We start from the raw sequence: 14,492 nt of genomic DNA, 5'->3' as shown, positions 1-14,492 counted from the left end.
GAATTAAGGGACATTATGATCAGCACACGTAATATAGGGGAGTCACAGGGAAGGCAGTACAGCACAGAGAAGTTAGTGACTAGCACCTTACACTGATGGACAGTGACTACAATGGTGTGTGTGTGTGGGGGGGTACTCAATAGGGGTGAATGTAGTAACAATGTTGCTCATGTGAAACCTCCATGAGATTGTACATCAGTGATACCTTAATTTTAAAAAAAGGCATTCAAACCTACAAGCCTACCAAGAGAATCTGTATAGAGGAAGAGGGCCAAAGATAGGTCCCTGGGGAGCAAACATTTAAAGACTCCTAGGTGGGAAGGTGAGAAAGAAGCATTGTTCAAGAAGTAAAATAGAAAAACCAGCAATGGGAAAATGCTTTTCAAAGAATGGATAGTAAGAAAATGTGGAAAGGTTGAAGAACATCCAACTATTAACTGAGTAACAGTTGAATATGGGTGCCAATGCCAGTTGCAATGGGCTGTGTGGGTGACAGATGACAAAACAATTAAGAGCTACTTACTCTTTATGAAATTAACAAGATATTTACCTGTAGTTAGAATGAGACAATTACAAGACATTAACATGTTAAAAGCTCATTGGAAAGAAAGGCTGCAGATGACAGGCCAGTCTCACAGCTGGAAAGAGAGATCAATGGCCAAGAGGAATTAGCTTTGGAATGGAAGGGCAGTACTTTCTCTGAAATAGTCCCAGGTTATCTACAGTTGGAACTGGGAACTCCCAGTTTTCCTTTGAAGTAGGAGGCTAGATGTCAGGTATTTAGATGGGTGCTGTCCAAATTTCGGGCATGCACTGGAATCACAGTGAATGTTAAGAACAGATTACGTATCTCTGGAGTCTTCATTTAGTAGATTCTCATTCAGAGACACTTAGAATATTTAAGAGCTTCCATAGTTAAACCTGCAATTAGTGTATGTCAATTTATCTCAGTTAAAGAAAAGCTTCTTAGTTGATTTTAGTGAACTGATGTAGAAATCAGCAACACTGCTTTAGCCCTACAAGATGGAAAAGCAATAGCAATACAGCATAGGGAGCTGTAACTAGTAATCTGCACTGGGAGGTGTAGCAGGGAAAGCTGAAGGCTGCCTCAGAGAAGACAGGGTAGTCTTCTGAAATAAGCTTAAATTGCTGAGAACAAAAGGAATATTCTGTCTCCTAAAATCTGAAAATTTCATTTTTTAAACCCTCTTTTAATGTAATTTACAAGTTCCAACTGTCATGTTCTGGAAAATCATACAAAGGAATCTGTTATTCAGCTAAAAATAAGCTTGGAGAAAAAAACAAGGACCTAATTATATATTAAAAACTTAAATTCTTAAGTAACAGCTTAACGTAGAGAACTCTAGATTCTAGTTATGTTTTCCTGGCTAGCTCTCTTTACAGCCTATTTAGCACCTAATAAATGCTCTGAGAGGTTAATACAAAATACTCAGGAAAATATGAGGAGGCATCTAACATACCTGCCAGTGGAAAGATTAAGCAGACAAAAGAGGAGGTAAAATTGAGGTAGAAATGGAAAATCAGGCTGTTGTCAAGAAAGGCCTGAACTTTTGTAGTAGGACATCTTCTCCCTGAAAGTGGACACTTTGTTAGGCAGGCGGGGAAGAACAAGTCAATGTTAAGAGCGAAATAGCACTGTGGGGTGCCTTAGGGTCTAGAGGTACACACCAGAGAACAAGAACCTGCAAATCAAGAGAAGGAACAAAGCACAAAGGAGTACAGACGGTCACCAAAACCCACTTATTTTTGGCCTGAGTTGGCCCTGCTCCCTCTTCTGGAAATAGATGCAGACAGCTAATTTATGGGTAAACTGCTTGATTTATCACCACACTTCATTAAAACTGAGGTAGAGGTGGACCAGCCAAAATTGGAACCACAAGCTTCCGACTTCAACAGAGCTCTGTTCTCCAGAATGCTGATGCCCACTTTAGTGTGTGTTCTGAAACTTGAGCAACTTCCTTTATAGCCCCTCACTTACCTTGAAGTCCACTGCAAACTGGTTTTTATATCTTGACTGTTTCCTAAAATTGCTCTCCTGAGTATTTTCAATTCCTTGCCAAAACCAGTGTGCTGTTCTTAGTCTTTCACTCTCCTGACCCACACATTCTTTGAAAATACCTTTTGCTCCATCTGACAGTACCTTTTCTTGTGCTTCTACTATTTTTACTTAGGAATAATTTAAATAATCAAGTATAGAAAATAGTTTCCTTTCACATCCTTCTTCCTGTTCTATTAAAAAACACACTGAGTTAACAATTTGGTACAGATGCTTCCCAAACTTTAAAGGAAATCTTTTGCAAATTTTTAGAAATCAAATGAGATCACATGTACATTTTGCCTTTTTCAATTTCTTTGTATCTTACAATCCTTTCCATGTTGATTAATGCATGTAGATCTGCATTTCTACTCCTGTGTAATATCCTATTATTATGAATATAGCATAATTTATTTAGCCTTTCTTTCACTGGTGGATATTCAGGTTTCTGTTTCTAATTACTTACAAAGTGTTGCAATGACTATCTTAGTACAAACATCTAAGAGAGTTAGTTTGAAGATTTTACACCTGGGTAGTTCCTGGCTAGAAGGTAATGTATATTTAGAATTTTGACAGGTACTGGCCAAACTGTCCTTTTCAGTAACACCAATTTAGTCTTTCAACAGCAAGGCCTTCATGTGCTGTTTAGCCAACAATCATTATCCATGTTTTTACTTTTTATCATTGTGATGCACAAACAGCATTCTTAATAAGTTTGAGTGTCCTTTAATTTGCTCTTGGTATTACCATTTTTTTTGCTCATTTTTAAGTCACTCTTTCTCATTGACTTAAATTTGTAGAAGTCTATCTTTGGTCTCAACTTCAATGGTAACATACTTTGTAGCCCTTTAAATGCTTACATTTTTTTCTCTGTGGCCTCTGGGGCTTGTCCTGCTTAGGAAGGCCTCCCTAAGATGTATAAAACAGACTTTCTGTATATCCTTCTGGCACTTTGTTATTAACTCTGAAATTTTTGAATATGAAAATATCGAAGATTTTGCATTTATCTGAAATGCCACCTCTATAATAAACGTATATGTTATTTCTGGATTCCTGTTCCACAAATCTATTTGTTCAATCCTGTTCAAATCACTTGTTCTAAATACTCTAGCTTTATAATTCTATTGTGTGTTTGCATATAAGTCCTCATTCTTCTTTTTCAAGTGTTTTGATCTTGCACTTATGCTTTCCAGATGATTTTAAAATCATCTTGCCCCTTTCTACTAAAAACAGCAATTTTACTTTAGTTGCAACAAACTTATTATCTCAGAGTATTTTTATAATACTGAGCCTACTAATGTAAATATTCAGCTATCTTTCCACTTATTGTGAAGTTTTTTTTTTCATGTAGGCTTTGCTTACTTTTTGATAGATTTCTAGAATATTTCACCACTGTTGCTGCTAATATGAGCAAGATCTTCCTTTACACTTAAAAATGGAGTATATCTAGTTTATAGGACATCTTAATTCTGTGTTGCTGATAGCTTACCATCATACTGAACTCTATTTTAATTAATGGTATTTTACAGTTGTCTTAAGAGTTTTCTGGTAAGCAATATCATTTGTTTTAGTTTCTTCCTTTCCAATTTCATGCCTGTTTTTTGATACCCTTCAGTTAAATAAGCTTCCTTTTATTACTTGTTTAATATGAATTTTATTCTTTTTGAATCAGTAACAGATGCTAATTTTTCAAGTGCTTTTACACTATCATGATCATATATTCTCCTTTATAGTGTAGGAAATTTTTATTACTGTTTTGTCTAATTCTGACCCATCCTTGTATTGGTAAGATAAACCCAACTTGGGTTGTTGTTTTTTTTAATTGAAGTATCACTAATAAACCCAACTTGGTTTTGACATTATTCTCTGTATGCCTACTGACTTCCTAGTTTCCTCAGGATTTTTCTATGTATATAAGTGAGGAGCAGCTACAAGTTTTTTTCACTGCTCTTGTTCAGATTATTAGGGTCATACCACCTTTATGGGTGGAAAGTACTCCACATTCTTCTCTATGCTTTGTTCCTGGTGACTTTTGTCAGGGACAAAAAGGGTATTCTTTTATGATTATCAACCTTTTTATTATTAAGGTTTTCTTACTCTGGAGCCAATTTTTTGAAATTTATGTTTTCCTAGAAAATTGTCCAAGTAAATTTTCAAGATTATTACTGTAAGATCACACTAAATAATTCCCTTCTTTCAAAAGTCCCTATTATCTATAATATGTTCCTTTGTTTCCAATATTTTCTCTCCTTTTCTTCCTCAGATTTGCTAAGTATCTATACCAGCTATTATGATCAATTTCATTTTCTAGTTCATTAATTTTTGCTTCTATTTTTCATTTCTTTTCAGTTTATCTTGGGAGATTTTACTTCTTTGCTGTTTGTTTCCTTTTCTGATCCTTCCTGCCACTTGTGTTATCTCTTAAGGATGTGCTGCCTCATTCCCTCAGTGAGTTTATCCATACAACATGGCAAAAAATGAAGCCTTTTACTATTATTGTATAAGTGGCTACAAACACTGTATTAATTTTGGAATCAGCCATAGTGGGTTCCAATTTCCCACCTCCTAGCAATGTGATCTTGGCCAAATCTGAGCAGTTTCTCCATCTGTAAATATAGAAAAAATAATACAGATTAAGTTTGAAACTATTTGCAAAACATTTAGAATATAAACTGTTATTGTATAAGTGTATTAGTATTAAGTGTATTGTATTAGTAACTCAATAGATATTTGGTAAAACAAAAGGCCTCAGTTGCCCCATTTCTAAAAATGAGGGTTTTGGGATAACAAACCCAAAATTCCTTTCCAACTGTGAAAAACTTTACTTTTCAGTCTACCAGTTCATCTACCGCACAACCTACTATCATCATCAATCAACTAATCCACTCACCCACACAATAGTTACTAAGCCCTTCCCTTGAACTAAGTATTCTAGATGTTAGAACACCAAGATGAATAATGATACAGTCCCTATCTTTTAGAAGCTCAGACTCCCTGGAGGATAGGGTTGAGGATCAATTGTTAAATAAGTAATTATAATACAGAGGGGTTAAATGGTCTCATAAAGGCTGTGGGAAATCAGACTTTGAGGAGTACATCAAAGATCTAGGCTGGGAACCTAATTCAGGCACTTACTACTAATTGGCTGTGTATCTCAGGCAAGTAACTCTGGTGCTCTATTCATCTGTAAAAAATAACAGTAATACTATCCTGGGAGGTTACATTAAGGATTAAGTAAGAAAATATAAAGCATTTGGTACAGTGCCAGACTTATCAGATGAACTCAACAAATGGCAAGCATTAATATTGTTAACATTACAATAGACTGTGGAAGCTAAAGAAAAGCAATTTACTATACTTCAAGACAGGAAAGGTACTATCAGGGAAATTTCCCAAATGTATTCACAGAACAAAACCTGTGGCAGGGCAATAAGGATGGAAAACAAAACAGGGTGAGGGGAGAATCAAGGCGGGTGATGCCCTTGGAAGGCAGAATTCCAGCTGCTAGCATAAAATCGGACCTTGTATTTGCAATAAAGAGTGAATGGAAGAATACACATTTAAGCAAGAGGACTGAGAAAAATATTTGGATCAAACGGTTGAAAGTAAACATTTTACAGTGAAAGGAACCCTGGATTTGGAGTCAGAAAACCTGGAGCAATCTTTTGACAAATGACCTGTGTTTTTCTTCTGGCTCTGTAACTTATTTGCTGTTTGGCCTTAGCAAACTACTGGTACTTTCAATCTCCCCACCTGTAAAATGGGGATAACACCTACCTTATAAAATTATTGTGAAAATTAAGTACCAAGCGATTATCAAAGAACCTGGCACTAGTAAGAACTCAGTAATGATAGCGGCGGCTATCTTTTTCCATTCCTGTGACATGACAGGGTAAGAATACATTTTCTCCAACGTCCCTACCAGCACTTCAGAATTGTACTAGTTTACCAAGGACGAAAGGCCCCGCCCGGCCCGCGCCACATAGGTCACCTACGCAGACCGCAGTCCTGGAGCCTCCACCTGAGTCGCGGAGTCAGGCAGGACGCGAACGATGCCGGGCCGTTATGCAGACGGGACCGGAGCAGGCTGGGTGTGAGACCAAGCAGAACTTCCCGAAAACCGGCCAGTGCCACCACCCGATTGCTCCACAGGCGAAGCCTTGAAAAAGGTGAGGTAAGGGAAGGCGGAAATGACGCAAAGGCAAGAGGAACTGGAAATGACGGCAGCTCGCCGGAAGTTTATTTGTTTCCAAGGCGACGGCTGTCACCACTCCCCCTAGGTGGCGCGAGTCAGGACCCTGGAACGGGCCTCGAAAGAGAGGGTACCTGCCCAAGGCGGCCGCCGCCACGGAGATTCGTGGGGACTAGCAACCGAAGACGGCGGCCGCCGCACCAGCTATTGCGAGTGGAAGATAAACAGCCGATGCGGCCATCGTGGCGGCCAGTCAAGGGAAAGAGATAGCGAAGACCAGGACTTCAGTCTTAGCGAAGACAGGGAAAGAATCCCCGAAGATGGCGGCCACCGCTACAGGGGCTATTCGGGCAGAATAAATGAAGACGTCGGCTTCTCCCGCAGTGACTCGAGAAGGGTCACCGAAGACCTAGGCCACCGCCGCAGTGTGTCTCGGGGGAGAGTTTGGAGAGATGGTGGCCAGAGTCATAGCTGCTCGTGGGAGAGAGTAAGGGGAGACCGCTTCCGAACTAGCGACTCCGGGGAGAGAGGCAGTGACGACCGCAGCCGCCGTCTCAGTGCCTCTTGGGAGGGAGGGAGTGTCTATGGCGGGCCCAGTCTCAGTAGTTCCTGGGAGGGAGTAAGTGAAGACTGCGGCTACGCGGCCAGCGAATCCTCCGCGGTGAGCGTCAGCGAAGACTCCAGCCGTCGCCTCTGTGGCACGTGGTGGACAGAGAGTGGAGAGGAAGGGTCCTACCGCAGGGGCTCCTGGGCGAGAACGAGGGAGGACTGTGATCCCACGTCCAGCGGCGTCTGGGACCACTGCAGTGGCTCTTGGGTGACCGCAAGTGTAGAGCGCCGCAGTAGCAGGGGCCTGCACCCAGCTCCTCCCGGGAGTCCGAGGGATCGCATGATGCCGGGGGTGTCGGATTCAGGCCCCTCCACCTCTACAGAGACTGCAACCCCGTGTGAGTCAGACTACTACTCTGGCCCTTATCTCTGCCACACTCCTTTTCTCACTTCAGGCCACATCAGCCTTCCTCTCTCTGGCAGTTCCTCTTCTCAGCTATCACTCTGCATTTCCCCTAATTAACCTATTTTCCGTAGGTCTCAAGGCTGTTCACCTGTCCCATATCTTCCCTCATTTCACCTTTCCTCCCTTTTCTTCCATCTGCACCACTCCTGAGACTTCTTGCACAGACTGACATGGACTCTTGTTAAATCTTATGGAACCTATTAAGTTCTTGGCTTCTCTGCAGCATTTAACCCTGTGGAGATGACATTAGACTTAGTTTTATTACTTCCATTCTATTGATTCACTTTCCTTTGCTGACTTTTCTTCCATCCTCTCTTTAAATGTTGCCTTTTCCCCCCCTGGATAGTGCCATCACTTTTTTCCCCCTGGATAGTGCATTTTTTTATTGTCATGTACTTTGACTTCAACCCTACTGGGGACCCCCAAATTTATATTATTCATTCACTCATCCAGTTAATATTATATAGTGGTCACTATGTGCTGTCTTTCAAAGATATATCCGTAAGGAAGACAGGCACATTGCTTACCTTCTAGTGGGGAAGATGAATATTGAGCACATAATGACTAATGTGATGAATATTATAGAGAACAGTAGAGTGTCATTGGCTCCAGAATGGGGTGAGGATGGATATCAGAAAATACTGAGACACACCTAACAGTGAGATCTAAACTCCAGGTATCTTCTCACAGCTGCAGACTCAAACGTACAACTCCCTTTTGGAACTGTTCATTGAGCATCTCAAGATCAACATATCCAAAATACAATTTTGTATGCGTATGCCCTCTCTGTCCTTCAGCGTTCATTAGTTCACTGTCTCATTGGGACCTCACCAATCAGGTAACTAATACAGACACCTTGGAGTTACCCCATTAGTATTCCCTTATTTCACCCACTGTATCCAGCCAAGTTCAGTTCATCCTATTTCCATAGTATTTGTTGAATTTGCTCTTTTTTTGTTCCTACAGGCACACATATGTTTGATGGTCTCAACCTTTCTGTGTAGACCATTGTAGCTATCTTTTTACATGGTCTCCCAGAGCCTCTAGTCTTGCCTTTTTTGCTCCCCAGGGAGTGACTTCCTCTCATCATACCCAGCCATATAAACTCAGCATTACAAATCTGGTCATTATTATTATTCTGTTTAAAATCCTTCAGTGACTCCCCAGTCTCTGCTCAAGTCCACGTTCCACGAGTCTGTCTCTTGTATGATTCTGGCCTCTTTTCCTTCTACTTTATGTTTCAGGCTTCAGGAGTAAGGTATGGGTTTTTATGGTTTCTTGGCCACATCCTGCTATTTCACACTGTCTAGGAAGTGACAGTGTCTGCTCCCATTTTACCTGGAAAACCCCTGATAATCCCTGACGTCTCATGTTTGATATTATCTTCCCCAGTAATCCTTTTCTGTTCCCCTTCTCTCATCCTAGCTGAGTTAGAAGTCTTCTGTGCTTCTATAAATTCTTATGAGTATTTCTGTCACTGTAATTACCACCTTATATTATAATTTGGGTTTGTATCTCTCTGTGAGTTCCTTGAGGATAGAGACCATGTCTTACATCTTTTTATCCTTACGATAAGTGGATGGGTGGGTGGATCAGTGATGAATTAGCATGGAATGTGGTGAGAAAAAGGCCACACAATTAGAAGCACATTATGGGGGGCAGAGACTGTTCTTCTGAAGGCTTGGACTTTGTTCTCTAGACTAGCAGTGGGCAACAGGAAACAGTTGGCAGTAGAGGCGTAAATCATAATAGTGTTCCTGTATAAGGTGAATTATAAAAGGGTTAGAGTGGGTAGAACATCACTTGTTGATCTTGCAGTACTAATTTAAAGGAGAATAATGGTCTGACCTAGGACATTAATTTCATTAAAAATGTATTAAGTGGCTTGGGTTTTTTTGGTGCCTTTCTTGCTCCTTCCCTGTATGCATATGTTTTAGTTGTTTTTCAAAGTTTGCTCACATGTTCCCTCTTCCTCCTTAATTTTACCTGTTTTGTTAGAACATCACTGTCAGGTTTTTTCATTTCAATGAATTTATCCAGATAGATTTTAAAATGCTGGTGGAAAGAAAATATATTAAATCCATGTCTATTTTCCATCATGTTATCACAGTGCCTGGCACATGGTAGCTGCTCATAGAGGACTTGAAGTAAAATGTATGGCATTTTACTAAGTGTTGCTGTAAGATATGATTCTAGCCCTCAAGAAATTAACATTCTAGTTTTGGAGAGAGGTACAAGGTAAATAGTAATACAAGGTTAGATAGATAATCTGCTAGAAGCACGGGTGAGTTCTTTCCAAAACAATTTGAGGAACTGTGCCTGTTTGTTTACGAAATGCTTTCATTGAACTCTTTACTTCTTCCTCCTCCAGCAGCTGTTCATGCTTAGATACCTTTATTCTTCTGGTTCACAAGCTCATTAAATATTTCACAGTACAGTAAGCCTGACAATGCAGTCTTGAGGTTTGGAGCATTAAATTATAAAATACAAGACACTAGAGTGTGGGATGTAAAAACTGTGACCGGCCATTCCTTTCTTAGTATATGACAAATGAGAAATATAAGAGAAATATTGATAAAGTATATCTGTGTGAGATAAAGCTCTAGTAAAGTCTCTCCTTGCAGAGTAGTCCTTTCTAGGAAGAGTGTACTGGGCATTATTTCAATATGGTTACTTATCCCCCCTCCCTGCCCAAGACATGAGGTGATTTTTCTTGGCTTGGCACAGTGATAACTTGGTGGGGTTTTGAGGGTAAAATCTATGAAAATGTGGGGGCCCTCTTAAGACTGTGGTTCTGAGGAGTTTCTTACTCTAAGGCTAGTACATATCCAGCCTCCAGCAATTCATCAAAATTACCATATAAGTGCTTCCAAAAGTTTACGGGTTTAGTGGCTTCTTCTCCAGGTAAGATGACCTCGACTGTTTCTCTGTATTTGCCTGTCTCTCCAGAATCAGGCGGGCAGTTAGCCCTGAGACCTCAATTCTCTGATGAGTCTGAAAAAAGTTGGTTTTTAGTTCATTCACCCTTTTTCCTGTATATATGAGAGTGACAAATCCATGCTCTCTGTATGTTAGAGCTGAAATGGAAGTCTGATGAAGATGTTAATCACAAACACCTTTGTAATATATTATTTGGAAAGCCAAAGAGATTTTGTGTTTTCTGTTGAATCATTGCTTTGGTCTTATTAAAAAATTTTAAACTTCTCTTTTAGCTTTGTAACATATTTGAGCAATTTGGTTTTTCAGTAGGTGCCAGGAAGAAGGTTCATTTTGGCAGCGTACGTGATGCAATACAAGCTGGAGATGTAAAGCAGCTTTCAGAAATAATAGAACGTGGAGCCAGTATTAATGAAGTTGACATTCTCCATAAACTTACCCCTTTACATTGGGCAGCACATTCTGGAAGTTTGGAGGTAAGAAGCTACATAAATTATTAAACTGAAGTAAATTTACAGCTGTTAGCAGTTTTATAAATTTAGCAACTAAGACTGGCACTAGGCACTGCATGTTTTTTTGTTTTCAATTCAGTCTAATAATTGGGTATTCTGAGTTACCATGGCTTTGTAACAAATTATTCCAAAGCTTAGTGACATACAATAATCATTTAGTTGTGGTCACAATTTAACTAGGAATTTGGATCCCAGGGACAGCTTGTTTCTGCTACATGATGTCTGGGGCTTCAGCTAGAAGGTTTATAAGTTGGGGCTGGAATCTTCTGAAGGTTTATTCACACAGAAACCTGGTGGTAAATGCTGGCTGTAGGATGGGCGCCTTAATTCCTCTCCATGTGGGCCTTTTTGTGAGGTCTTTCCACCTGGGCTAGTTTGTGATTCCTTATAGTGTGGTGTCTGGGTTCCAAAGGCAAGCACAAAGGGTAACTTACAGAAGAAAACATAATGAGTATCTAGCTCTATCAAATCCTGATATTTTTTGCTCCAGTTGCTTCAGATTTTTTGAAAAGAAATAGAATATTACAGATACATTTGAAGTCCCCGAGCAGCCCTCCCATGTGCCATTCCTTTCCTTCCAACCTGAGATAACTATTACCCTGAATTTGGTGATTTTTGTCCCCATCTATGTTTTATGCTGTTATTACATATGATTATATCATTGTTTTAAATGACATATTTTGTATAAATGACATCATATTATGTGTATCACTCTACAGCTTCCTTTTTTTGTTCAACAATGTGTTTTTGAGCTTTAATCATATGGTTACATATATGTACTTCAGTTCATTTCTTTCAGCCATGTTATAACAGTCTATGCTTACATTGTTATCAGAATTGATCCATTTTTCAGTTCATGGAGATTTATTTGGTTTTAATATTTAGCTAGTATAAGCAAGTGCTTAGTGGATGTTTTTATGCAAAACTTCATATTCTTGGGCGGTGTATAATGCCAACTGGAATTTTTCTCATGATTCGAGGTTTTGTGTGGGGAGCTTATTTTAGATACTGTATTTCCTCAGCCCGTAAGCTGCAGTAGGTCTATTCACAATGCAGTCTCGTTTTTTCTCCTGCCACACAAATAGACTACTTTCTATGAATATGGCTTCTCTGTGTGGTGCACTGTTTCTTTTTTTTCTGTTTTTTATTTTTAAATTTATTTTTATTACCATTAATATACAATTTTATGTTGTTTCAAATGTACATCACAGTGGTTCAACAGTCCCCATGATCAACTTACATTGTGATTGTGAATTATTGTGTCCTTTTATCTCCCTCCCCTTCCTCTCACACCCACCCCAATCCCTCTTTTTGGTAAACAGTAGTCACTTCTCAGTGTCTATGAGTTTATGCTGTTCATTCTGTTTTGCTTTGTTTTTATATTCCACAAATAAGTGAAATCATATGGTATTTGTCTTTTTCTGCCTGGCTTATTTCACTGAGCATAGTACCCTTTAGATCTATCCATGTTATTGCAAATTGCAGAATTTCTTTTCTTTTAATGGCTGAATAATATTTCATTGTGTATATGTACTACATTTTTGTCCACTCATCTACTGGTGGACACTTAGGTCATTCCATATCTTGGCTATTGTAAACAATGCAGCGATAAATACAGGGATAGGGATGCGTGTGTCTTTTCAAATCAGGGTTTTTGTTTTCCTCAGGTAAATATATAGAAATGGAATTACTGGGTCAAATGGTAGTTTTATTTTTAGTTTTCTGAGGAACCTCCATACTGCTTTCTACAGTGGTTGCACCAATTTGCAGTCCCACCAAAAGTGTAGGGGGGTTCCCCTTTCTGCATCCTCACCAGCATTTGCTGTTTCTTGTCTTTTGGATAGTGGCCATTCTAACTGGTGTGTGGTGATATCTCATTGTGGTTTTAATTTGCATTTCTCTGATGATTAGCGATGTGGAGCAGCTTTTCATGTGCCTGTTGGCCATTTGTATTTCTCCTTTGGAGAAGTGTCTGTTCGGGTCCTCTGCCCATTTTTTGATCAGGTTATTCATTTCTTGGGTGTTGAGGCATATGAGTTCTTTATATATTCTGGATGTTAACCCCTTATTAGGTGAGTCATTTATGAATATATTCTCCTATACTGTAGGATGCCTTTTTGTTCTACTGATGGTGCCCTTTGCCATACAGAAGGTTTTTAGTTTGATGTAGTCCCATTTGCTAATTTTTGTCTTTGTTTCCCTTGCCCGAGGAGATGTGTTCTGGAACAAGTTGCTCATGTTTGTATTCACGAGAGTTTTGACCATATTTTCTTTTAAGAGTTTTATGGTTTCATGATTTACATTCAGGTCTTTGATGCATGTCGAGTTAACTTTTGTATATGGAGTTAGACAATAATCCAGCATCATTCTCTTACATGTAGCTGTCCAATTTTGCCAACACCAGTTGTTGAAGAGGCTGTCATTTCTCCATTGTATATTCATGGTCAATATTAAATGACCTTAGATTTATATCTGGGCTCTATTCTGTTCCATTCATCTATGGGTCTGTTCTTGTGCCAGTACCAAATTGTTTTGATTACTGTGGCTTTGTAGTGGATCTTGAAGTCAGGGAGTGTAAGCACCCAAGCTTTGTTCTTCTTTTTCAGGATTGCTTTGGTTATTTGGGGTCTTTTGTGGTTCTAGTGTGGTTTATTGTTTATTTGTGCTTCTGTGCTTCTTGGAACCAAATCTGGTTCAGAGAATCTTTCTTCACTACTTTTGTGCCCCATGTGAACTGTTGCAAATAACTTTTGCTTTGGCCTTTTAGTGGCTTCTGCTCTCCTGGGAGAAATGTGCCCTGACGTGTCTTACTGTGCTTGCAGCCCCTGGAGGGTATTTTCTCTGCTGTTTCCTCCCACGTCCTTGTTTGATCTACACTTTGGCAGCTTTCCCATTTGTTTTGTGGTTTCAGATGTCTCCTACTTTCATCAGAGATGGGGTTTTTCTTCTTCTTCTTGCTTTTCTTTTGATGATTTTGAAAAGAGGAAGGAATACTGATTTTCCCTGCTCTATTCTATAGGGTAGGACTTCTGGATGTACCATTTATTTTCTCTCTTTCCTAGTATCCTTTGAGCCTCTTTGATTACTCTCAGTCTTTGGTTAACCTACCCTGCCTACTCTATAAATATAGGTATTCTTTATGAATCTTCCAATGGCCTTCTCTTTCCCACTTTATATTCTCTGTCCAGGCAGTCTTTTAGACTTCCTTGGCTTTATCACTTCTACATAGCAATTCATTGATTTGCTTTCTCTTTTGAATTCTGGCTTATGTGTCAGACGCTTGATCAATAGCTCATGTGTATCTGACTGGCATCTCAAATTCAATTGATCTAAAGCCATTATTCTTTCCCCTCCCTTCTTAGTTTTCCAGGTTAATGACCTTTGCATCATTGTTGAGTTGTCTCAATTTTATATAGAAGCAAAACAATATCAGCATTTGTCTAGATGAAGGTGCCCTTGGTATAGTGAGAACTGATCACTAGGTCAGGTGATTCTCTTCCATCTTTATCTGTTGAGTTTGTCTTCTCCATCCTCATAGCTACTGCCTTCTTTTATGTCTCATCCACTTCTAGTTCATAGTTGGTATACAAACTTGTCTGTCTAAAACTAAACCTAATATTACTTACAAGCTTCTTTAAATTGCTGTAGTGACTCCCTATCCCTGTAGGATAAAATTCAAGCTATTCAATATGGTAAACTTATCTCTCCAACCTCATCTCCCATCATACTGGTTTTAGGCATAGTACTAATAATTATTACCATTTCCCAAATGAATCAACT

At 39.3% G+C, this 14,492-nt stretch overlaps 1 protein-coding gene and 1 long non-coding RNA gene across 3 annotated transcripts in view; one reads left to right on the top strand and one right to left on the bottom strand.

Moving 5' to 3' along the window:
• Positions 1-4,526: 4,526 nt before the first annotated feature.
• On the bottom strand, positions 4,527-6,240 carry LOC108392782 (uncharacterized). The gene is made up of 2 exons (XR_001852109.3): positions 6,052-6,240; positions 4,527-4,662 (listed from the first exon to the last, which is right to left on the bottom strand). It is a non-coding gene; the product is annotated as an uncharacterized lncRNA (long non-coding RNA).
• Positions 6,241-6,336: 96 nt separating this feature from the next.
• Positions 6,337-14,492, top strand: part of ANKRD42 (ankyrin repeat domain 42) — a 45,385-nt gene continuing 37,229 nt past the window's right edge. For both annotated transcript variants that reach the window (XM_017653248.3, XM_017653245.3), the window contains exons 1-2: positions 6,337-7,195; positions 10,510-10,676. In XM_017653248.3, the coding sequence (XP_017508737.3) occupies positions 7,138-7,195; positions 10,510-10,676 (225 nt within the window). In that variant the 5' untranslated portion in view covers positions 6,337-7,137. The remainder of the gene's footprint in view (positions 7,196-10,509; positions 10,677-14,492) is intronic.

The sequence above is a fragment of the Manis javanica genome, chromosome 11 (assembly GCF_040802235.1).
Source record: "Manis javanica isolate MJ-LG chromosome 11, MJ_LKY, whole genome shotgun sequence".
Lineage (NCBI taxonomy): Eukaryota > Metazoa > Chordata > Mammalia > Pholidota > Manidae > Manis > Manis javanica.
The sequence above is the reverse complement of the archived record's forward strand: the minus strand, read 5'-3'. Positions and strand labels throughout refer to the sequence as shown.